Source organism: Heptranchias perlo, chromosome 1 (assembly GCF_035084215.1).
Source record: "Heptranchias perlo isolate sHepPer1 chromosome 1, sHepPer1.hap1, whole genome shotgun sequence".
NCBI lineage: Eukaryota > Metazoa > Chordata > Chondrichthyes > Hexanchiformes > Hexanchidae > Heptranchias > Heptranchias perlo.
In genome coordinates, this window is record NC_090325.1 from 148,810,399 (window position 1) to 148,836,032 (window position 25,634).

The following is a 25,634-nucleotide window of genomic DNA, read 5'->3' on the forward strand; positions in this document are numbered from 1 at the left end:
ATTAAGCACGAACCTGAGGCAGAAATATTTTCAGATGAGCCAATGGTTTCTGAAAGTTGTACTTGTGTTTATTTAGTGCTTTCTCCCAAAGAAGTTATATTCAGCGAGTAAGCTGTTGGATTTACCTGCAACTTAATTTATGACAAGACTTGCTGTATTTTTAGTCTAATTTCTGATCTCTGTCATAAGACCCAGCTTTTTAGGGGCTGTGTCAACATTTTTGAAGCTGTCAGCAGGCTTTGCCAATTTCCTAGGTTGTCATGTATGCTACTAACTACGTTGACTTGAGATCATGCTAAAGGAACTAGGGAGGCCAACCAATCTAACGTCAGAGGTGGAGAAACTTTTAGAGACAATAATCTGGGACAAAATTAATTGGCACTTGGAAAAGTATGGGCTAATAAATGAAAGTCAGCACGGATTTGTTAAAGGAAAATCGTGTTTGACTAACTTGATTGAGTTTTTTGATGAGGTAACAGAGAGGGTTGATGAGGGTAGTGCGGTTGATGTGTACACAAACTTTCAAAAGACATTTGATAAAGTACGACATAGTAGACTTGTTAGCAAAGTTAAAGCCCATGGGAATAAAGGGACAGTGGCAGCATGGATACAAAATTGACTACGGGGTAGAGAATAGTGGTGAACGGTTGTTTTTCAGACTGGAGGGAAGTAACCCTCATGGGGTTGGTATTCGGACCACTGCTCTTTTTGATATATATTAATGATCTGGACTTGGGTATACAGGGTATAATTTCAAAGTTTGCAGATGGCACGAAACTTAGAAATGTAGTAAACAGTGAGGAGGACATGCACAGACGGATGAAATGGGCAGGTACATGGCAGATGAAATTTAATGCAGAGAATCATAGAAAGGTTACAGCATGGAAGGAGGCCATTCGGCCATCGAGTCTGTGTCGGTGCTATGCAAGAGCAATCCAGCTAGTCCCATACTCCCACCCTATCCCTGTAGTCCTGAAAATTTTTCCTTTCAAGTATTTATCTAGTTCCCTTTTGAAAGCCATGATTGAATCTGCCTCCACCACTCCGTTTAGCAGTGCGTTCCAGATCATAACCACTCGCAGTGTATAGAATCATAGAAGGTTACAGCACTGAAGGAGGCCATTTGGCCCATTGAGTCTGCGCCGGCTCTATGCATGAGCAATCCAGCTAGTCCCACTGCCCCACCCTATCCCTGTAGCCTTGTAAAAAAGTTTTTCCTCATGTCACCTTTGGTTCGTTTGCCAATTACCTTAAATCTATGAGGTTTGGTTCTTGACCCTTCCACCAATGGGAACAGTTTCTCTCTATCTACTCGGTCTAGATCCTTCATGATTTTGAATACCTCTATAAAACCTCCTCTCAACCATCTCTGTTCCAAGGAAAACAACCCCAGCTTCTCCAGTCTATCCATGTAACTAAAGTCCCTCATCTCTGGAATCATTCTAGTAAATCTCTCCTGCACTCTCTCTATATCTTTCCTAAAGTGCGGTGCCAAGAACTGGACACAATACTCCAGTTGTGGCCGAACCAGTGTTTTATAAAGGTTCATCATGACTTCCTTGCTGAGAGAAGTATGACGTGATGCATTTTGGAAGGAAGAATGAAGAAAGGCAATATAAACTAAATGGTGCAATTTTAAAGGGAGTACAGGAACAGAGACCAGGGGTGTACGTACATAAATTTTTGAAGTTGGCAGGACAAGTTGAGATACGGGATCCTTTTCTTTATTAATAGATGTAAGGAATCTTACAACACCAGGTTATAGTCTTTATTAATAGAGGCATAGAGTACAAAAGCAAGGAAGTTATGCTAAATCTTTATGAAATGCTGGTTAAGCCTCAGCTGGAGTATTGTATTCAATTCTGAGCACTACACTTTAGGATGGTGCAGAAGAGATTTACTAGAATGGTATCAGGGATGAGGGTCTTCAGTTATGTGGAAAGGCTGGAGAAGCTGGGGTTGCAGTGCTAAGAACTGAAGGTTAAGAGGAGATTTGATAGAGATGTTCAAAATCATGAACGGTTTTGATAGAGTAAATAAGGAAAAACTGTTTCCAGTGGCAGAAGGGTCGGTAACCAGACGACACAGAATTAAAGTGATTAGCAAAAGAACCAGAAGAGACATGAGGAAAACATTTCCATGCAGCTCGTAGTTATGATCTGGAATGAACTGCCTGAAAGGGTGGCGGAAACAGATTCAGTAGTGATTTTTAAAAGGGAATTGGATAAATATTTGAAGGGAAAATATTTGCAGGGGAATGGAACTAATTGGATAGCTCTTTCAAAGAGCCGGCACAGGCATGATGGGCCGAATGGTCTCTTTCTGTGCTGTACCTACTATGATACCACATTTCCAGTGTTTTAGCTATAACTTTAGATTGCTGAATTCCTATCGAAGAGGAGTGAGTTTGAATACTGATCAGAAATGGTATTCACTGATCCTTGGTGCAAATTTGCCATCCATGGAAAGAGACCATTCCCAAATTGTCCAAGCATATCTCTTGATCAGTTGACCATAGTGGTATTGACAACGTCTATGCACTTGACAGTCTTGTTCATTCAGTAGCTTGGATAATGCGAGGAGAAAATAAAGAAAATTGAAAACTAAAAATTTGAAAATTCATAAGCATATCTATGAAACAGAAAAAATAATTAATTGCTAACTAGTTCAGAGTCAATGACCTATAGGTTGCAGAATCTAGAAGAAACCGATAATGACTGCTAGGACAAAGCACCTACCAGCAGCATGGTATGGAAGGTGGCGGGCAAGTCGGAGGACCTCCTTATGAGTCTGCTCCTGGGCCTGGCCAAGGTGACCATCCACAGGTCCAGGTTGCACGCGGCCTAAGGGGATGGTCGCTTTGGCTGCCTGCCTGTCTTCCACGGCCTTGTCCGTGTCCGGGTAGCCCTGGAGAAGGAGCAAGCTGTGTCTGCCGGTACGCTTGAGGCCTTCCACGACCAGTGGACACCGCAGGAACTGGAGGGCATGGTGGATAGTGCAAATAAAATCATTTAAGTTCATAAGTTTTCTTTGTTTTTGCTTAAGTTCCTTATTAGTTGTGCCCCTCTAAAAAGGGGGAGCTTTTGTTAGGTTTTTCGTTTGTCCTTATAGTTTAATTAAGAAAAGGCATACCAGCAACAGTTCTGATCAAATGTAAGATCTTTCAGATCAAGTTCTTTTGGACATTTTAAAATTACATTTCTACTTTTAAAAAGGCCATAACAGGGTCTTGAGTCAAGCTGGCAACGTTTTCAACAATATCAGAACATGTGGAACTGCAGAGTGGAGCTGTGCATGTTTATAGTTCTGTAGATCCGACTTGATAACCCATTTTTAATATAGTCTCTCCAGCCAAGTTTGGTGCTAACCATATGTGCATAAATAAAGTTAATGGAAAAGCACAGAACCCGAGCACAGAGTGAGTGAGTTGCTAATGGAGGGAGCTGGCAACAGAGTGAGGACTTTAAAACAGGAATTCAGGAAGAGTGGGAATTAGGCACAGAGGAGGAAGGAGGTGCTAAGTAAATTAACCAAGGGACAAAAGCAAAAGAGAAAAAAAAGGAGGGGGAATTTCAAGGAATTTAACTTGAAGGGGGTTTGTCTTTATCTTTTTTTTCGCTACGGTCTTTGTTTTTTTAACTCAAACAACCTTCATGCTTTAAAGTTGTCGAGGATGGAATACTTTGCCCGTTGTGAAATGTTTGCCTTCCAGGCTCAGTTTCTGGAGGGTTTGATCTGCAAGTTAGTCAATGTGCTGAAGACTGAAGTGGTTAGTCTTAGTGAGCGACTGGCCACACATCAAAATGTTAGGGAGGGTGAAGTTTTTACAGATGAGGTATTAGAGAAGGCCACACTCGGGGTCGGAGTACGAGAGGGAGGGTAGGTCGCTGTTGGAAAAGGGGGCCAGAAGTTGTGGTCAGCTAGTGAGGCAGGAGGGGGCATCCCCTGGTGTTCTCCAACAGTTTATCTCCTCTGGAAAGAGATGATGTGGAGTCTCAAGCAGTGGCTGCAACAGGCAAAGATGTACCATGCACTCAGGCATTCCAGCAGCTAGTCAGGGAAGGAGGGAAAAAGAAAAATAATAGCAGACAATTTATGGTATTAGGAAATTTGATAATTTGGTTTACAGATAGAATTCTTAGCAAAATAAATGATATGTTGCCTGCTGGGTACACTTATGGCCATGAAGGAAAATGGCACAGAATCAAGACAGATTCAATACCAAAAGGCATGCCTGGAGTCTAAAAATAGCATCAAAATGGCAAAGATAACTTTTGAATTAAATATGGCAGGTGATGTTAAGAGAAAAAGATAAACGAGCGATGGAATGGGGCCACTGAAAGTGGGATCGGTGAGGGGATGACAACTGATGCTGCACAGACTACAAAAATGCTAAATAAGTTTTTTGCCTCAGTTTTTACCAAGGAGGAGACAAGTAACTTTTTTGATCTAGAAAGGGAACTAGAGGGTGTTGCAGAGGTAAGTTGTGACACTATTCACCTTACTACCAGCATAGTTGTTGAACAGCTATGCAAACGTAAGATAAATAAATCTTAGGGGCTGGATAAGATGAGGAATCTTAAAGAAATAAGGGAGGAAATTGCAGGAAGTCTGGCACAAATCTTCCAGTAATTACTGAATACTGGAGAGGTGCCTGGGGACTGGGGAAAGACAGATGTTACTTAAAAGGTAGCAAAAGTGACACTGGAAACTACAGACCAGTGAGTGTGACGTCCATTGTGGGTAAAGTTATGGAAACCCTTATTAAAGTTCAGATCATGAATAGAAATAAAATCATAAAAGATAGCCAATGTGAGTTCATGAAGGGGAGGACTTGCCAATCTGACTTACTGTTTTTCTTTGAGGGAGTGACAAAGGAGTTTGATAGGGATAAGGCAGTGGATGTGGAGTACTTGGATTTCAGTCGGGCCTTTGATACAGTTCCTCTGGAAAGACTGTTACTGAAAATAAAGAAAGTGGGAATCTGGAAATATTTTACAATGGATAGGTTATTGGTTGATCAATAGAACCCAGAGGGTAGTGATACGGGGATTGTCATCATCCTGGGAGAATGTTACCAGAGGGGTCCCACAGGGGTCTGTTTTGGGACCTGTTTTGTTTGATATCTTCACAAATGATCTGAAGCTAGGAGTCACAGCCCAATGGCTAAATTTGCAGATGATACAAAGCTAATGAAGGTGGTAGACACCAAAGCTGAACAGGATAAGCTACAGGAGGATTTGAAAATACTTGGGAATTGGGCAGACAGGTGGCAGATTTATTTTTAATTCATTCATGGGATGTGGGTGTCGCAGGCGGGGCCAGCATTTATTGCCCATCCCTGATTACCCTTGAGAAGGTGGTGGTGAGCCGCCTTGAACCACTGCAGTCCATGTGGTGAAGGTTCTCCCACAGTGCTGTTAGGTAGGAGATTCCAGGATTTTGACCCAGCTATGATGAAGGAACGGCAATGTATTTCCAAGTCAGGATGGTGTGTGACTTGGAAGGGAATGTACAGGTGATGGTGCTCCCATGTGCCTGCTGCCCTTGTCCTTCTAGGTGGTAGAGGTTGTGGGTTTGGGAGGTGCTGTCGAAGAAGGTTTAGCGAGTTGCTGCAGTGCATCATATGGATGGTACACACTGCAGCCACTGTGCGCCGGTGGTGAAGGGAGTGAATGTTTAGGGTGGTGGATGGGGTGCCAATCAAGCAGGCTGCTTTGTCCTGGATGATGTCGAGCTTCTTGGGTTTTGTTGGAGTTGCACCCATCCAGGCAAATGGAGAGTATTTCATCACACTCCTGACTTGTGTCTTGTAGATAGTGGAAAGGCTTTGGGGAGTCAGGAGGTGAGTCACTCGCAGCCTCTGACCTGCTCTTGCTGCCACAGTATTTACATGGCTGGTCAATAGTGACCCCCAGGATATTGATGGTAGGGGATTCGATGATGGTAATGCCATTGAATGTCACAGGGGTGTGGTTAGACTTTCTCTTGTTGGGGATGGTTATAGCTTGGTATTTGTGCGGTGCAAATGTTAATTGCTAATTATCAGTCCAAGCCTGGATGTTGTCCGGGTCTTGCTGCATGCCGGCACGGACTGCTTCTTTATCTGAGGGGTTGCGAATGAAACTGAACACTATGCAATCATCAGCGAACATCCCTACTTCTGACCTTATGAAGGGAAGGTCCTTGATGAAGCAGCTGAAGATGGTTGGGCCGAGGACACTGCCCTGAGGAACTCTTGCAGCAATGTCCTGGGGCTGAGATGATTGGCCTCCAATGACCACAACCATCTTCTTTTCTGCTCGGTATGACTCCAACCACTGGAGAGTTTTCCCCCTGATTCCCATTGATTTCAATTTTACTAGGGCTCCTTGATGCAACACTCAGTTAACTGCTGCCTTGATGTCAAGGGCAGTCACTCTCACCTCACCTAGAATTCAGCTCTTTTGTTCATGTTTGGGCCAAGGCTGTAATGCGGTCTGGAGCCGAGTGGTCCTGGCGGAACCCAAACTGAACATCGGAGAGCAGGTTATTGATGAGTAAGTGCCGCTTGATAGAACTGGCGACGACACCTTCCATCACTTTGCTGATGATTGAGAGTAGACTGATGGGGCGGTAATTGGCTGGATTCGTTTTGTCCTGTTTTTTGTGGACAAAGCATACCTGGCCAATTTTCCACACTGTCGGGTAGATGCCAATGTTGTAGCTGTACTGGAACAGCTTGGCTAGAGGCACGGCTAGTTCTGGAGCATAAGTCTTCAGCACTAGAGCTGGGATGTTGTCGGGGCCCATAGCCTTTGCTGTATCCAGTGCACTCAGCCATTTCTTGATATCACGTGGAGTGAATCGAATTGGTTGAAGACTGGCTTCTGTGATGGTGGGGATATCGGGAGGAGGCCGAGATGGATCACCCATTTAGCACTTCTGACTGAGGATGGTTGCAAACGCTTCAGCCTTGTCTTTTGCACTCACGTACTGGGTTCTGCCATCATTGAGAATGGGGATGTTCACGGAGCCGCCTCTCCCTGTTAGTTGTTTAATTGTCCGCCACCATTCACGACTGGATGTGGCAGGACTGCAGAGCTTTGGTCTGATCAGTTGGTTGTGGGATCACTTAGCTATGTTCATAGCATGCTGCTTCCACTGTTTAGCATGCATGTAGTCCTGTGTTGTAGCTTCACCAGGTTGGCACCTCATTTTTAGGTATGCCTGATGCTGCTCCTGACATGCTCTTCTGCACTCCTCTTTGAACCAGGGTTGATCCCCTGGCTTGATGGTAATGGTACAGTGTGGGATATGCCATGAGGTTACAGATTGTGATGGAATACAATTCTGCTGCTGCTGATAGCCCACAGCACCTCATGGATGCCCATTTATGAGCTGCTAGATCTGTTCTGAATCTATCCCATTTAGCATGGTGGTAGTGCCACACAACATGATGGATGGTGTTCTCAATGTGAATCATAGAAAGGTTACAGCGCGGAAGGAGACCATTCGGCCCATCGAGTCCGTGCCGGCTCTATGCAATAGCAATCCAGCTAGTCCCACTCCCCTGCCCTTTCCCCGTAGCCCTACAAATTTTTTCCCTTCAAGTACTTATCCAATTCCCTTTTGAAAACCACGATTGAATCTGCCTCCACCACCCACTCTAGCAGTGCATTCCAGATCGTAACCACTCGCTGTGTAAAAAAGTTTTTTCTCATATCACCTGTGGTTCTTTTGCCAATCACCTTAAATCTATGACCTCTGGTTCTTGACCATTCTGCCAAAGGGAACAGTTTCTCTCTATCTACTCTGTCTAGACCTTTCATGATTTTGAATACCTCTATCAAATCTCGTTTCAACCTTCTCTGTCCCAAGGAGAACAACCCCAGCTTCTCCAGTCTATCCATGTAACTAAAGTCCCTCATCCCTGGAATCATTCTAGTAAATCTTTTCTTCACCCTCTCTAAGACCTTCCCATCTTTCCTCAAGTGTGGTGCCCAGAACTGGACATAATACTCCAGCTGTGGCCGAACCAGTGTTTTATAAAGGTTCATCATAACTTTCTTGCTTTTGTACTCTATGCCTCTATTTATAAAGCCCGGATCTCATGCTTTTTTAACCGCTTTTTCAACCTGCCCTGCCACCTTCAACAATTTGTGTACATATACTGCCAGATCTCTCTGTTCCTGTACCCTTTTAGAATCGTGCCTCCAAAATAACTCACCTCCTGCTCCCCATGTGACTCTTTGCTGAAGTTTTCCCAACATCACTGTTCCAATGGTTCAGTGGATTAAGGCACCGTGAGATGCAGGTCTGAAGTTCAAACCCTGGTCTGCAAATAGACTGCATTTCTCAGGGCAAGCGGGGAGGTAGTACAACTGTTCTCAGAATCCCTAAACTCGAGGGGGCGGGCGTGAAATCCCCTCGCATTCCTGCTCCTGACAGACACCCAGTGACACCCGAAGTACAGCAGTGTGGACGTCGAGCACGGACAGGATGACGTTTGGCTAGGAAGTGTTTCACAGTCAGATGGCTTGTTATTACTAACTGTACAGGCTTACATTTGGAAAACAAGCCAACCACCATCCGTGGTCCCAGCACGGGTTGCTGAAGGGATGAATACTGGAGGGAAGTTTTCAAATATCCACACCAGTTTTTTTTTAAACTCAGTTCAGCGTCAGTGTGCAATTTAGTGGCTTTCAATACTCCTCTAGGGTGTTTTACATCAACAGAAGGTCAACTCCTGGGAGAGAAAACAGTAGCATAAGACAATCAGTGGCTGGAATACCCCAGGACCAGAGTAGGTTTGGTTGCATGAATTTGATCAGTAAAGAAGCGTATCTCAGCTGTAACTGACTCTCCACACATGCCACTCATTTAAACAGGCTCGGGACTTTCACTCCCGCCCCCTCGAGATAATTAATTATCTCCCCTCCTCCCCTTCTGAAGGCCCTGACCCATGATATGGGCCCACGCTGTCCTCTGGTACCTCACCTGTTACTGAAAGATCTCCAGCTTAGGAAGTGTGATCAAGGATATGAGGTGAAATAACCTACAGTAAGAATGGTAGAAAAGATCCAAAACATAAGCAGAAACCAGGGATTGAACCCAGGCTTTCCTGTCCACTAGGCTCTGTATCACCAGGGGCGACGCACTCACCAACTAAGCCAGTTACTTAAACAAAAAGGTGGATTTTCAGCACTGGAACCCAGATTCTGATGGGATGAAAGTCTCCTCCATCTGCTGGCTACAAAGGCCATAAGTGGAACGAGTCTGAGGCAATATCAGTCCGGTTCTAGGTGGGCAGGGGCCACAAATTTGCAAATCAGAGAGGCTGGTATGGGAAATGCCAGACTGATACAGTCAGAGCGTTCTCCTAAAGATGGGGCTGAGCTGCACTGTTGTGGCAAAGCAGGGGAGCTTTACTCCGCATCCAACTCATGCTGTGCGCGAGCTGGGAGTGCTTGATGTTTGAACTACAAATTGTTTTATTCCCCAGTATCGTGCTGACACGGGACTTCGTCTCCACAAGGACTGTGCGGTGGTCACTCCTACCAATACTGTCATGGATAAATGCATCTTCGACAGGTAGATTGGTGAGGACGAGGTCAAGTAGGTTTTTCCCTCGTGTTGGTTCGCTCACTACCTGCCCCAGGTCCAGTCTGGCAGCTATGTACTTCAAGTCTCGGCCAGCTCGATCAGTAGTGGTGTTACCGAGCCACTTTTGATGATGGACATTGAAACCCCCCACCCAGAGTAGATTTTGTGCCTTTGCTACCCTGAGTACTTCCTTCAAGTAATGCTCAACATAGAGGAGTACTGATTCATCAGCTGAGAGAGTGGTAGACGGTAATCAGCAGGAGGTTACCTTGCCCATGTTTGACCTGATGCAATGAAACTTCATGGGGTTCAGATGAAATTTAGTGTAGAGAAATGCAAAATGCTTCACATGGGGACAAAAATTCCTGCCTAAATAGAAAGGAAATAATGTGTATAGAAAATGAAAGTGATCTGGGGGCCCTGATTGACAATAAATTGAAACTATTGCAATGCTCGGTAGCAGTGAGTGAAGCAAATCAGATGATGGGATGTATAAAAAGGTCAATATTGAGCCGAAATAGTGAGGTAATCCTGCACTTCGAATACTGTGTACAGTTGTGATCGCCAGTACAAAAAGGATACAGAAGAGAGCAACTGGAGTGATTGAGGGGATGGAGGGATTGGATTATGAGGAGTGATTAAGTAAATTGGGCATGTTCTCAGATAGGAAAGAGACGATTGAGAGGTGATATGTTTGCTGTTTTTAGGATTCAAAAGTGACTAGAAAAGGTAGACCAAGCTGTCTCACCTTGTCTTGAACAGTAGAACCAGAGGACACGGCCTGCGCTTGAAGGGTGGGGTAATTCAAAGTAATGTGCGGAAACATTATTTCAGGCAACAAGTGGTCAATCTATGGAACAGGTTGCCTTGGGAGATGGTGGAAGCAGATAGCATTGATTAATTCAAATGCAAGTTAGTTAGATTCCTTTCAGAAAATAATATTTTGGGACACAGTATATGAGTAATTTGAGTCATGACATATGGTAAGTGTAGCTAACTTGGGAGAAATGACTTTGGTGACTTTGGACCAAAGCTTTCCTGTACTGGGGTTTTCCTTGCCTCATGTCTGGGTCTGTTGTAAACTAACTAATTGATAGGAATTGATTGCTATGATTAGTCAACAACTCCATTATTGTTGTTTCATGTGACTACCAAAAAGGTATAAAACGATCTAGATGGACCTTGGTCTTTTTTGTCTAACAATTCCTATGTTCCTAATGTGGGTGCAGTAATAAAAGGTGGGAAATTTTACATCTAGCATTACTTCATATTGGCTGGTTTATGAAGTCTGCATTATGACTGTTTGTTTATACTCCAGTATTCCCATGTTATATATTTTACGCTCCTGTCCATACAGTCACCTTCTTTTCGGGCACATTTAGAGTTGACAGTATAACTTGGAAGGTAGGTTGGGGATCTGAAACAAAAGTTGTGAGACTAACTCTGGTAGATAGCCTTGAACTACTTAGTCTTTACATTGGAATTAATATAACTCCAACCTGGTACAATGCCATATTTTAATAGCATCCAGTTGGACCACTAGAATCTTCAGAAATTTATTTGGGCTCCTAATGTTATGAGAGAAAGGATGTTCCCCCTTACGTTCTCTTAACTTTAAAAATTAGTCATGCAGGAAGCAGAGCACTACACATGCATCAAAGAATATATGAATGGTTGTCTCTTATCAACCATTCTATTGGGCCAAGTGCAGGCAATTGGGACTAGCTTAATGGTATAAACTGGGCGACATGGACATGTTGGGCCGAAGGGCCTGTTTCCATGTTGTAACTTCTATGATTCTATGATTCTATGATTATCAGTGTATACTGCAGTGCAGTGCAGACAGCGTTGTAACTAGGGTCTCCTAGTTGGACATTACAGGGCCCTTGCTCACTATGGCCCCAAAAGTCTGCATTACATGCAGCACACTCAAGCCATAACTTTGTTGGGAGCCTGCTGCAAGGGCCTCAAATAAGGCTTGGACCTGGATCATTTGGATCCTGGCCTTGCATCCTGGGATGGTCTTGTGGGGACAAAGCTTCTAACCACTTGAAACAAGGCCATCGGGGAAAGGGCTGGTGGCATCAGGAGTCCCCAGTTTCTTGGCCCTTCAAGGGATCCAGTGCAGGGTTAGGTGGAGGTACACCTGGTGAGATCTGGTGAACCATCAAAGGGTGGAAGTGGGGCCCACCTGGGAGTGCAGGTGAAGATCATGACCTGGACCCCTGAAGAAAAATTTCAAATTTGTTTAAAAAATATTTCAAAGCAGCTGCCTTTGCAGGTGTGCTGGGTGGGGGGAGAACCTATTAGTTCCTTTCTGGGGTGTCCTGGCAACTCCCCCTCCCCCAAACCAGCGCTCCTACACTGAATTTTCCACACCCTCAAATGTGGTGGGTGCCCTAGATGCGCCCCTACTGGTGCAGACACTCAGCATTTTCATACAAAACAATAGGCCTCCCCTAATCTTGGAAATTTGGGGTCAGTAGCTATAATTATGAGCAGATACATCCCATCACTTATGCTGGGATGTGACTCCATCCCATGGATTTTTGTTTTTTTAAAAAATGATGGCAAAGCTTTTTCTTTATCTATGTTAGGATTTTTTTAAGTGCTTAAATTGGTGATGGCCCAATGTTTCTGAGGCAATAGGATTTTAGATAGTAAGCACTATACATTTACCTGTTATAGTCACTAGATTTGTTTGTTTGGCTACATCAGGGAAGTCTGAGATCAGTGTGAGAATGATAGATAGGTTGTTGAGGCTATTAAGGACGAGAGGTCAGTCATGGGTGGTTAACGAGCATTAGATAGGAGGAGAGTAGTATGATCTAGTTCAGGTGCAACAGTTTATTTTCATTAGAACCAGTATTCTCGGTAATTGTACTGCTGTGTTAATACGATCCAGGAGAAGTGATGCTCCAAGGGTAATAGGCAACTTCCCTGCAGTCTGCGTGTGGTGTCTTCATTTTCCATCTGGTTGAATAGAACAGTTTGTTATATGAAATGATTTTATTCTCTCGTTTCTGTCAGCTTTTACATCATATTTGTAAATCAAAAATGAGGCAAGATAATTGGTGGATTATAGCTCTTTGTGGCTCCATATTTAACAGAATGTCCAAGCACAGGACTAAACACATTAATTGCTCTCATTGTTCACGCACTGTATGAACTCTTGAGCGCTCAGACTACAAATTTAGTTTTGGTGGGAATGTAGCTCAACACCCTATATCCAAGAGGTATAATCTATTATGTATCCACCATCAGCATAATTAAATTTATTTTGAAGAGTAGAACTGCATTGAAATAATTACCAAACATTTTGCATGCATAGAAATTAGTCCTTATAGAGGTTTGAACAACTCTTTGAATTTGGGATATTTTATGTATGACTGGTTTGAAAAGGATCAACCCAACTCTACATATATATTGCAGAAGTATTAATGACAATTGAAACATGTGAACCTATCAATTAGTAATTCCCGACACTGCCCTGCTTTACCTATTTCTCAATCATTACGTTAGTGCTTTCTGTCTCTCCGTCTCATAATATGGAATGTGCATTGTTGCAAAAATGTGCCCAGGTGGTTTTCAGGCCTAACCTCGGAGGTTTTGTACAACTAATTCAAAACAAGTTCAGTCCCTTAGTACTGATTAAAAGAGAAAACTGCAAATGCACAGCAGATCTGTCAACATCTGGAAAACAAAGACAGGTTAACATTTTGGATGTAGATCCTTTAATAGAACCGCTCAATCTCTTAACTTAAGTTCAGACAATTAATATTTTCAGTTTCCTGCTCCATTTAGTTATCAACACACAAGATAAGGTGGCATTTCTTTCAGTTTTGCATCTATTCCAATTTTGGCCCAGTCATTACATTTGCATCACCGAATGTTCTAAAGTGATAGATATAATGTTCTGCATTAGGCACACGTGCCATTTCATTTAGTATAGTGCTTTTATCAGTGTTGCTGTCACACAGAAATTAAATAAAACCATGGTCACCATTTAGATGGTACAATTATACTTGAAGTTCATAAGCTGTAAAACCAATGTAAGTCTGGTGCTGCTCTGTAATCACTGTAGTATCACTTACATCCAACTCATTGACACAATTAAATGATATTGAAGGGCCACATTTTGTAAACCAACTACTTGGTTAAGTAAGATAACATTTTGTTTAATATGGTACAAAGAGTTAATTATAGTCAACTTGGATCTACTGACTTTTTATTCTGCACAGGGGATATAATACTCTTTATTTTACACAAGTTTTTTTTTAAAATGCCTATGTTCTGTATATCCATCTACTCTATTTTTTCTCTATTTGGTTACTTTTCTTTAGAGTGCTGGTGAGGGGAACGGTCTCTTTTTGTTCCATTGTTCTTTGTTTACCTATAATTAAAATAGATAACAGCCATAATACTGAAATGGACAAAAAAATTCCAGTGTGGTGGTAGCGGATTTCTCCATTACTGTCGCAACTATGGGTTGTTAATCCAGCAACAATAACTTCCACTTGATTCTAGCCCAAGTGGTTATAAAATAGCAAGTTTAATAGATTGACTTACAACAGAGTTGCACTACAGCTGTTTTCAACATTACATTCAACGGTATTATAGTTATAATACAACTGTCCACAGATTACATTAAATGACAAGCAATCATTGCAACCTGATGGACTTGCGACCGTACTCTATTGAGAGCTCTAACCTTTTTGGGAGGGAGCATGCCCGATCTTTATACGTAAGCACCATTGGTCTTATCTCATGGTCGTAAGTCCTCCCACCGTGCTGACGCCATGTTGGTAACTCAAGATAAGCTGTTTTACGTAATGTAGCTAATGACCTCAACGTCCATCTCTGTTTACGGGCAGTTTATTCCTCTGAGGAATGCGTCCTTCTTATCTGAGGACAAGCCCCCCTTTTCGTCCTTGTAAGGCCCCACAAATGTCTGTTTCTTAGCAACCACATCACTTGTTTTGGTGAAAACCACCTTCGGACATTAATATTATCTATTCTGTGGTCTCCGTGATGTTCTGCTGTGTGAGCTGTCCTTCTCACAGAGATGCTGAACTTTAGCCCTCCTATTTTCTATGTTTGTTTTAAACCATATTCTTAAATGTGATAAACCAGAGAATAAACAGTCTGTATTTGGGCCTATTTTAGCACTTACCCAATTTTACGGTGAATGGCAGAAGTGCCTGTTCTAAAATGGTTGAGCATTTTTAAATGAGGTAGCAATGATGTGGTGACATCATGCATCCTGTTTTCCATCATTACCACCTCGTTTACGGTGCAACTGCGGACATCAATAACATTAGGTAATCAACTGTGCAAGGATGCCTAAAGCAAGTCACAAATGCATTGTTTCGCAAACCCATTTATCTGTTTCCCTGTGGATAACCAAATGCTGTGTGACAGAACAGTGCAACTTTATGGACTGGTAGGATTCCCCAACAATTTTTTTATTCACTGATGGGATGTGGGCTGGCAAGGCCAGCATTTATTGCCCATCCCTAATTGCCCTTCAGAAGGAAGTGGTGAGCCGTCTTCTTGAACCGTTGCAGTCCGTGTGGTTAAGGTTCTGCCAAGTTCTCTTAAGTAGGGAGCTCCAGGATTTTGATCCAGCGGCGATGAAGGAACAGCGATATATTTCCAAGTCGGGAGGGTGTGTGACTTGGACGGGAACGTGCAGGTGGTGGTGTTCCCATGTGCCTGCTGCCCTTGACCTTCTAGGTGGTAGAGGTCGCGGGTTTGGGAGGTGCTGTCGAAGAAGCTTTGGCGAGATGCTGCAGTGCATCCTGTGGATGGTACACACTGCAGCCACGGTGCACCAGTGGTGAAGGGAGTGAATGTTTAGGGTGGTGGATGGGGTGCCAGTCAAGCGGGCTGCTTTGTCCTGGATGGTGTCGAGTTTCTTGAGTGTTGTTGGAGCTGCACTCATTCAGGCAAGTGGAGAGTATTCCATCACACTCCTGACTAGTGCCTTGTAGATGGTGGAAAGGCTTTGGGGAGTCAGGAGGTGAGTTATTCGCCACAGAATACCCAGCCTCTGACCTGCTCTTGTAGCCGCAGTATTTATGTGGCTGGTCCAGTTAAGTTTCTGGTCAATGGTGACCCCCAGGATGTTGGTGGTGGGGGATTCGGCGATGGTAATGCCGTTGAATGTCAAGGGGAGGAGGTTAGACTCTCTCTTGTTGGAGATGGTCATTGCCTGGCACTTGTCTGGCGCGAATGTTACTTGCCACTTATCAGCCCAAGCCTGGATGTTGTCCAGGTCTTGCTGCATGCGGGCACGGACTGCTTCATTATCTGAGGGGTTGCGAATGGAACTGAACACTGTGCAATCATCAGTGAACATCCCCATTTCTGACCTTATGATGGAGGGAAGGTCATTGATGAAGCAGCTGAAGATGGTTGGGCCAAGGACACTGCCATGGGGAGCTCCTGCAGCAATGTCCTGGGGCTGAGATGATTGGCCTCCAACAACCACTACCATCTTCCTTTGTGCTAGGTATGACTCCAGCCACTGGAGAGTTTTCCCCCTGATTCCCATTGACTTCAATTTTACTAGGACTCCTTGATGCCACACTCGGTCAAATGCTGCCTTGATCTCAAGGGCAGTCGCTCTCACCTCACCTCTGGAATTCAGCTCTGTTGTCCATGTTTGGACCAAGGCTGTAATGAGGTCTGGAGCCGAGTGGTCCTGGCAGAACCCAAACTAAGCATTGGTGAGCAGGTTTTTGGTGAGTAAGTGCTGCTTGATAGCACTGTCGACGACATCTTCCATCACTTTGCTGATGATTGAGAGTAGACTGATGGGGCGGTAATTGGCCGGATTGGATTTGTCCTGCTTTTTGTGGACAGTACATACCTGGGCAATTTTCCACATTGTCGGGTTGAAGCCAATGTTGTAGCTGTACTGGAACAGTTTGGCTCGAGGCGCAGCTCGTTCTGGAGCACAAGTCTTTGGCACTATAGCCGGAACGTTGTCAGGGCCTATAGCCTTTGCTGTATCCAGTGCACTCAGTCGCTTCTTGATATCATGTTGAGTGAATCGAATTGGCTGAAGACTGGCTTCTGTGATGGCGGGGATATCGGGAGGAGGCCGAGATGGATCATCCACTCGGCACTTCTGGCTGAAGATGGTCACAAAGCCTCCTCCTCCCGTTAGTTATTTAATTGTCCACCACCATTCACAACTGGATGTGGCAGGACTGCAGAGCTTTCATTTGATCCGTTGATTGTGGAATCGCTTATCTCTGTCTATAGCATGTTGCTTCCGCTGTTTAGCATGCATGTAGTCCTGAGTTGTAGCTTCACCAGGTTGACACCTCATTTTTAGTTATGCCTGGTGCTGCTCCTAGCATGCTCTTCTACACTCCTTATCGAACCAGGGCTGATCCCCTGGCTTGTTGGTAATGGTAGAGTGAGGAATATGCCGTGCCATGAGGTTACAGATTGTGCTGGAAAACAATTCTGCTGCTGCTGATTGCCCACAGCGCCTCATGGATCCCCAGATTTGAGCTGCTAGATCTGTTCTCAGTCTATCCCATTTAGCACGGTGGTAGTGCCCCACAACACGTAATCTGCAATATAGTTTGTCTAGGGTCTTGTGGATCTTAGTCTGCCGCCTGCTGCACAATTTAGTCTTAAAAAGAGGCCTCATCATGAAGGCTACAGAGTTGAAAACCACAGATGGGCAGCAGGCGTCTGAGGAGCAGCAGCAGCAGCCTGAAGTGAATGCAGTGGGAAATCCATTGCTAGCTGCAAGAGACATTTGTGCTGCTCTGATGCGAGACCTTCTCTCGACCAACACATCTGGGTACGATATGAACACTCCTGATTACATCTTTCTCCTTTCCACCACAAACATGGCATCATCTCACACAGCTTCATTCATACCATGTCATCAAAGACACTTTCAAAATTTGCTAAAAATATCTGCGCGCAGAACGGCCTGGAAATTGGATCGCGGCCAAATCGAGGCACGATCTGGATCCATCGAATGAGGCCGGTGGCAGGACCATTGTAAATTAGTCTGCTGGCCTCTGGTACAGTACCAGTGGGCTGTGGGCATCAGTAGTGGCCCCGGGGGCAGCCAGTCATGGATGAGGAGGGTGAAGGATTGTCCGGCTGAGGGCCTATGGTGAGTCTGGAAGAGGGAGGTGGCAGGCAGGAGGGGTTACGCAAGTGGTGGCCGGTAGCGACCCTCTACTTTAATGTGGAGCCAGAGGGAGCACTCCTGCTTTTGCTGGCTCCCCAGCAGGCCTGAGGTCTACAGTGATCAGGGCAAACCAATTTCTACTTTGAGTCCTCAAACCGGCTTTAGGCCCCTGATTAACATATTCAAGGAGCCTAATACCTGTTTTAGGTGGCCGCCAGGGATGCCTCTACAGCTCCCAAACCAATAATGGATGTGTTTCGGGCATTGGAGGTTGGCCCCCTAAATTGGACCTCTGCACCTGTGTTCCTTCCAGAAAGTAGGCGCAACAAGGTCCAATTTCTATCCCAATAACTAATGCAACAAAATTTTAACATTTTATTTATGACCCATACTATCTGCATGTCTGCTACTTATCACCGTGCTTCTGCTTGGTGCCAATGTGTGATGCTTGAACCCTTAACCTAATCTCGTGCACCATGTCGGTGTTATCTGAGTGCCTGCCTGCCACCCCATATCCTTTCCATCACAAAGGCTGCTTACTTCCACCACTGTAACCTTGTTCACCTCTGCCACTGAAACTTTCATCCATGCTGTTATCACTTTTAGAGTCAATTCTTAAATGCTCTCCTGGCCAATCTCCTATCTTCCACCCTCCGTAATCTTCAGCTCATCCAGAACTTGGCTGCCTGTACCCTATCCTGCACTCACCCATTATCTCTGTGCTCTCTGACCTACAATGGGTCTCAGGCCCCCAAAGCCTCAAATTTAAAATTCTCATCCATGTGTTTAAATCCCTCCATGGCCTTGCCCCTCCTTATCTCTGTAACTTTTTCCAGCAGTAACCCCCCACCCCCCCCCACCCACCCACCTTTCCCCTATCTTAGGTGGTTGTGCCTTCAGGTTTCTAGGCCCCATGCTCAGGAATTCTTTCCCTAAACCCCTCTACCTCTCCACCTCTCTCTCCTCCTTTAGAACCCTCCTTAAAAACCACCTCTTTGACTAAGCTCTTGGTTAACCTTCTTAATATCTTCCCCTTTGGCCCAGCATCCATTTTTTTCCTTTCACCTCTGTGAAGGACCTTGATGTTAATTGCACATTATACATGCAAGTTGTTGTTTAGTACAGTGCATTCTTGGAAGATGTGTTTGGCTCCTCTTATCTTGCCTGTCCTGCTAAGGTTATTAAACTTCTTGCAGCACCAAGTTGCTCTGTGCGGAGTCATGGAGTTGCTAATCATTGCCCTGGGCCTAATCTCTTTGGGAGCCTTCACCATTCTGTAACAGGACTTTCCCTCCTCTGCCTCAACTTGGTTCAGCAGCACTTTCAGCACTGCCTTGGAGAACCTGGGGGCTTTGTACCCTCTTGCTGAACTACCAGACATTTTAATCAATAAATCTTCAGCCTCTGCTCTCAAGCTAGTTTTCTGGCCATTTATGCTGCTACAGGCATTTATATCCTGCAGTAGTGGCACGCTATTTCCTGCTCCCAAATGATGAGAGGTGTTTACAATGCCTGGAACTCGCCTTTAATATTATAATTAAGCCGACCTCAGAAATTTCAGCAGAGTCAGTGCTAGTGCAGTTGGGCAGGCAGAATCCCACCCTGCCACACTTTCATTGGGAATTGAGCCCTGTCAGAAAATCTGGACTTTAATGTATATTTTGTTCTTAACTTTGTGTTACTGTGTACATTAGCACAACAGTATTAGCTTCTGGTATTAAAAACAAATAAGCTAACGGCTGACCTTTTGGGAATTGATAGTTGGGTTGCCATGGCAATCATGGCTTATGAGTTAGGCTGTAAATCAGAGTGTAATATGTGTACAAAAAGATAGAATAGAATCATAGAAAAGATAGTATGTCATCTCCTACAAAATAGTACTCTCTGTAATGGCTTCATATGGAGTTTAAAGGTGATCGGAGATGTTTTTATTTGAAACTGTTTAAAATTACTATTGTTTTCTAAACTAGATTTGCATATTGTCATGTCACTTCACAGTTGACTAATGTTTATAATATGCTTTTGTTCTGTGTTAACAAAATCATCTTGCTGTAATGGATAAATATATATATTAAAAAAATGTTGATTGAATCTGTATAATTGACATCTCTTTAGGCGGAAAAGAAGATGGACAACCACGACAACAAAAGCAAGTTCATTCAATGTATGGAAGAGGATTTCAACACAGTCCTGGTCGAGGATTTGGTCCCTATTCTTCAGCCAGGTTTGAAAACCCTACCGGTCGTGGATTTGCTCAGCCAAGGGGAACTTTTGGTCCACCATTTAACCAGAGGCCATTATTTAGACCTCCAGGATTTCATCCACCTGACAATATGATGCATTCACAACCAGTGATGTCAAATCCAATGATGTCCTGTTCTTATTCTCCATCATTTTGGCCTCCAATGTCAAATGATATGCCTCCTTTCCTACCTCCTCCTCCCCCTCCTCCTCCTCCACCTCCTCCTCCCCCCCCCTCAATGAGCACAGGCTGGTCAGAATCTAACATAAGGCATCCTACTTGCTTTCCAAATTCTCCTTTCTCTTGTTTTCCAAATGCTCCTCCCCCTCACATGCCAAATTCTCAGTTCCCACCACCGTTACCTCCACAAGGCTCACCAGATTTTATATACAGACCCCGCTATTAGGAACCGCTTGTGTGTTGCAAGCTTTCTGAAGTACCTCAATTGCATGACAACAATCATAAAGTAGCGTTCTCATTGAGGGAACAATTAGAATTGGGTGTGAAATCTTCCAAACACTGAACTGCATTTAGGGGGGGATAATGCAGCTTGCGGTGTTCAGATCTATATAGAAAGAATGCAGTTGTGCTAATATAGGAATAGCATCAGTTAGTGGTCATTAAGATCATGATCAGCCCTGACCAGCACCAAGTCTGTGCTGCCATTTTAACCAAACAAAATGTTATTACCTGGACATTTAAAATAAAATATATAACAGAGCTGTTTTCTCTCTCTTGTGTTTCATTAGAATTATTGAGCAACTACTTCATGCCTGCTATTCATGAATACTCTCCTTTACTGATATCTGCTATTTTAAAACTTAAATGAAACGAGATACATTGATTTTGGTCATGTTATAGGCTGAATTTGCCTTTTCTTAACTATTGGGATAAAAAACTGCAATCATGTACAACAGTTGTTTGTGTACACTGTCCCACTTGTTCAGAACAGGCACCTTGGGGGGTGAAATTTGTCTTTGTCGGCAGTGGCGCAAAATGAGCAATAGCGAATCGGCGGCTTGTTTTACATCCGCCCGATTTTCTTTTCCACTCTTAAGTTAATAGAAAAGAAAATCAGACAGGGTGCAAAACGGGACCGCCAATTCACTATCGCTCATTTTGCGCCACCGCTGACAAAGACCAATTTCACCCCCTTCTTTCCTGGACATAATTATAATGCTGTATTTTGTAAATCCAGAAGTTTTGTTACACTGATAAATTTGTCATTTGTTCTTTATAGTTAGACTTTTCTATATGTAATAGCAAACTTTACATGTTTAGAAAATTCTGATGTCAGTTCTTTAGTGACCAAGTGTGAAGAAGGGCAGACCAAACACGTTTTTTTTTAGAAAGCTGTAAAGTTAATCCTTGTTCAATGTTTGTGTTTGACTTTTGACATGTGATGTAAGTTTAGAGAGAATTGAATTAAACCTTAAATTCAGTTTACAACTTTCAGTAAAATCTGTCCATCTTTTTTTCATACTTGATTTGTTTTATTTTGTGCTATAACAACACATTCACCTACTCACTCCGATGTGTACTTTTGTGTCTGTTTTTCATCAAAGACTGGCAGTAGTTCTAATATCTCACTTCAAGCATAAAACTTAGTGAATGAATAGATTCAGTAAAATTCAGTCAAAATAAAATGTTTTGTTAATTTGCACTGGTATGCTGTCAGTTTTAGTTCAAAGAGGGAACCTTTTTAATCTCATTAGCTTAACTCAGTATGGTTCAATTTATTATGCTGTGCACAAGACCTTGACTGTATAGTTATAAGTATGATGTGTGTGTATATATGTCAGTCATGATGCTCACTGCCGGCAGAAGAATTTTAAAAGGTGCTCCACTGGTTCAGTAGGTATGTGTACCACGTAATGTGTTGCGGAGTCGCACAAAACAGGGATCCTAGATTCGAGTGCACCACAATTAATTTCAGAACTGTTGCTTTCCTACCCCACTGCCTATTCTACATCAAGTCCTAGATGAGTCGTAGCTTCCTATGGCTCAACGTTGACAAAACTGAAGCCATTCTCGCCAGCACCTAGGTTCAACTCACACCAGAGTTACATAGCTTGGCTATTCTATTTGATCCTAAGCAGAGCTTTCTACCCATAGCTGGTCTGTCACTAAAATCGCTTTCTTCTACCTCTGTAACATGGCTGTTTATGCCCTTAGCTCGCCACCTGCACTATTGGGCCTTCATCTCTGCCTCCATAACTTTGAGAATCAATTTCTCAAGTCCTATCCCTCACTAGTATTCACAAACTTCAGACAATCCAGAACTCTGTGGCTTAAGTCCTTTCCCACACACCCATCACCATCCCCTCCATCTCGCGCTCCTGCCCATCCTCATCGAACAACACTGGCTTCCTATGGGCCAGCAAATCAACTTCATGATCCTTGATCTGTTTTTCAAACCTTATTGCTGTATTCCCCACCGCTCTGCAATTTGCATGATCTGCAGTCATACTTATCGGTCCACATTCTCCATTCCTCTGACGACAGATTACTGCTGGTTTCCCACTCCACCGTTGGAGACTGATTTTTCAGCCAATGTGCCCCTCAAACTCTCTTCCAACCATTTTGACTTTCTACTTCACTCCCTGCCTTCAAAAGCCTCCTAAAACCTAATGATGACCATTCCTTGCACTCTTCCCCGTCCTCCCCAATTTCTTTTACTTCCAGCTTGGTGTGCACTTTTTAAAGGTGCTCTGGGTGGAATATCAGCTGGGTGGTCACTGCTGATGACTATCCAATGACCACTGATGGAAAGTGTCTGTGTGGAGAGATGTCGGGGAGGATAGCCTGTGATCCTCCATTTGCTCTAATATCCTTCCAAAAGGCACTCTTGCACATGAAGAATGGCCTTTGCGAAGCAGTCCTGGAGGCCTGCCATGGAACCATAGCCCAGCATGAGCCATTGCCTTCAGCAGAGGAGGGGAATTTGAAGGGGAGGAATATCCTACCAATTCTACATTATAAGTGAGAAAGAGGAGGGGAGGCAGTGGGTGGAGGAGAGGGGCACAGGTGGGTGGGGAAAAGTTGGGGGCATTTGGCCAGGACCAATTTTCCTCTCTGGAAGGGAGCAGCTGCACTGGGTAAGGTGCCCAATTCCATCTTCATGGGAGGGGGGTGGTGGGGAGGCATTTTTTGTCTCATGGAGGCGACGTTACAGAGGGTAGGTATTCAGCTCAGAGAGGGGAGTGCTGCTGAGTTTCTTCTGAGTGAGAAGCTAGAAGATGCTTGAGTTGTTTCTCAGTGGGTGGTAGGGTGAATTATTGCTCCGGGTTGTGGGGGGTACAGGAATAAGCCCAAATTTGTTCTAAGTAGTGGATCGTGGAGGACAAGCTTCAGCTCAGCAGGGGATGGGGCTTGTTCCAATCAGGCGAAAGCGACGTTTGTGCTCAGTTGGGGGCATGGAACACCAGGTTTTCTTCATGGTAGGGGGGGGACGGTGGTAAAAGTGTTTCAGTGAGTAGGGGGTGAAAGGCCAGGTTTGTCCTCACTGGGGTAGGGTGTGGCAGGACATCTTTCTGCTCAGTAGGGGTAGGGAAGGCCGAGTTTGGGGGTTTGGGGGTTGGTTGAATTTCTGCTAGGTGATGCTCCATATTCTTCTGCAGGAAGATTGATTAAATGAAGGGAACGCTAGCTGTTGAATGTGTGCCAAGTGGCATGGTTGAGCTGAAGTAAGGTGGGAGGGGGGATATCAGCCTGTTAAAGGGGAGGAATGGGGTTCTAGGGTGGTATATGTAACTAATTGCTGTTAAGGAAGCTGGGTAACCATAGTGCAAGATTCTGAGTTAGAGCCACCCTTAACCAGAATGCGTTGTGCAGGGTTATTTGTCCAAGTGTTGCTTTAAGAAAGTGAATGTTAATTGTATCCATGTGATTTATATCAATTAGTGTTAATTGTATTCAGGTGGTGGATATCAATTGGGGACTCCTATCCATTTATAGGAGAGAGCTTATCTAGGGGGTGCATGATGTGTAAGGGGAACCTGTGAATAAAGGCTTGGAAGCAACTGAAGACCAGGCTGTAGCATTCTATCCTTCACCACCTGGCTATCCAATTTATAACAGTGAAGAGTGTGCTGGTACCCAGGGTGGGCAAGGAAGAAAGGGGCACGGTCACGGAACACGGTCTGTAGTCCTGCAAGTGAGAGTCAGTACTCAGTGGCAGTGCCACCTCCCTCCAGGTGGCATGTGACATTTCACAAAGGTTTGCTGCCATTCACGCCCAGCAGTCAGTCTCTCTCCTGATGTCAAGTTCTTCGAGGAGGTCAGAGTCTGAAGTGATGGGATCTTTTTCTGTACCTATGTGCCATGCCCTGCTGTCTTATTTGGCTACATGTGCCAGCTGCTCCTGCAGTAGACATTCTTGAACAGTATGAGAAACAGATTGATGTGGCATGCGATAAAGTTAATGGAGAGTCAAGCAAGTGAGCCAAGCACTGCTTGTTCCTTACCTGCTTGTCCCCTGCGGGGTCTGCTGCAGAAGTATTTAACAAGATCTATTGTTTTAAAGGCTGCACTTTAGTTTCGAAGCACTCCAGCAGATTACACCTATTTTACCTGAGATTTATGCCAATCACTACTTCAGTGAATATGCAAATGATCTGACCCAGGAAACTCTCACGTAAATACCTCTCCAGAGCACCGGCATAAAAGTGGTACAACTCACAGTGTGGAAATTCACCCCCCATGAACATGAGACAGCAAAAAGAGTCTTGGACCATTGTTGCAAAACCTTTGACTTTCAGTAATGGGAGGGCATACAAGATGAGAACAGGTTTCATGCCTCATTTTCTGCATTTTCAATGCTGCTGGGGAATGACAGAATGAACGACTTTAAGACACAAACAAAGGGTTCAATTTATACATCAGATTTTAAAGTGAGTTATTAAAGAATAAGGTTGAAAAAAAGTGTTCATCTGTAACTGTGGTGGCATTTTGATCCATTTATATGGAAATGAGTAAAATACTGTGACTTGTCCAGAGTTAACATTTTGGGTGTTACATTCCATCAGAATAGTTCTAACGAAAGCACATCCCCATGAAATTAGTCAGTAATTTCTTCAGGGCTTCTACTGCTCCCTTGCTGTAACTTTGGTGGAAACAGGATTTCTGCAAAGTTACGGTTGCAGCGGGAGAAAAGCTTAGGAAATTCCCGGCGATTAACATATGGGGGTGAATTTGCTCGTGGCTTCTTGTGCTCTGTCACTGTAACTTTGGCAGAAACTTAAATTTCCATGTGTAAATAGGGTATCTTCTGAAGTTACGCCAGCTCAGCAGAAGAAGCTCTGAGAAAATTCATGCTATAATCTTTCTCTTTAAGATTCTGATGACCTGGTGTGTTTTTCCACCTGTTTCTCTTTTATTTTTCGCAGTTCGCTTTCTCTTTATCTCTAACCTTTCATCATTGATGGGAATTTATTCTCATCTCAGTGAACTGTTCAAACCGATCAGGAATAAGGGATGAATTTTCATAGTTTTTTTAAGTAAAAAAAAGAAAGACTTGCATTTATATAGTGCCTTTCACGACCTCAGGACTTCCCAAAGCACTTTATAGCCAATAAAGTACGTTGAAGTATAGTCACTGTTATAATGTAAGTGATGCCAATAAAAAGATGGCATGTATTT

At 43.9% G+C, this 25,634-nt stretch overlaps 1 protein-coding gene across 1 annotated transcript in view; it reads left to right on the forward strand.

The window, feature by feature from the left end:
• naf1 (nuclear assembly factor 1 homolog (S. cerevisiae)) overlaps positions 1 to 21,443 on the forward strand; it is a 244,372-nt gene extending 222,929 nt beyond the window's left edge. Inside the window, exon 9 of the mRNA XM_067968758.1 lies at positions 19,868 to 21,443. Coding sequence (XP_067824859.1) covers positions 19,868 to 20,400 — 533 coding nt within the window. The 3' untranslated portion in view covers positions 20,401 to 21,443. The remainder of the gene's footprint in view (positions 1 to 19,867) is intronic.
• The last annotated feature ends 4,191 nt before the right edge of the window (positions 21,444 to 25,634 follow it).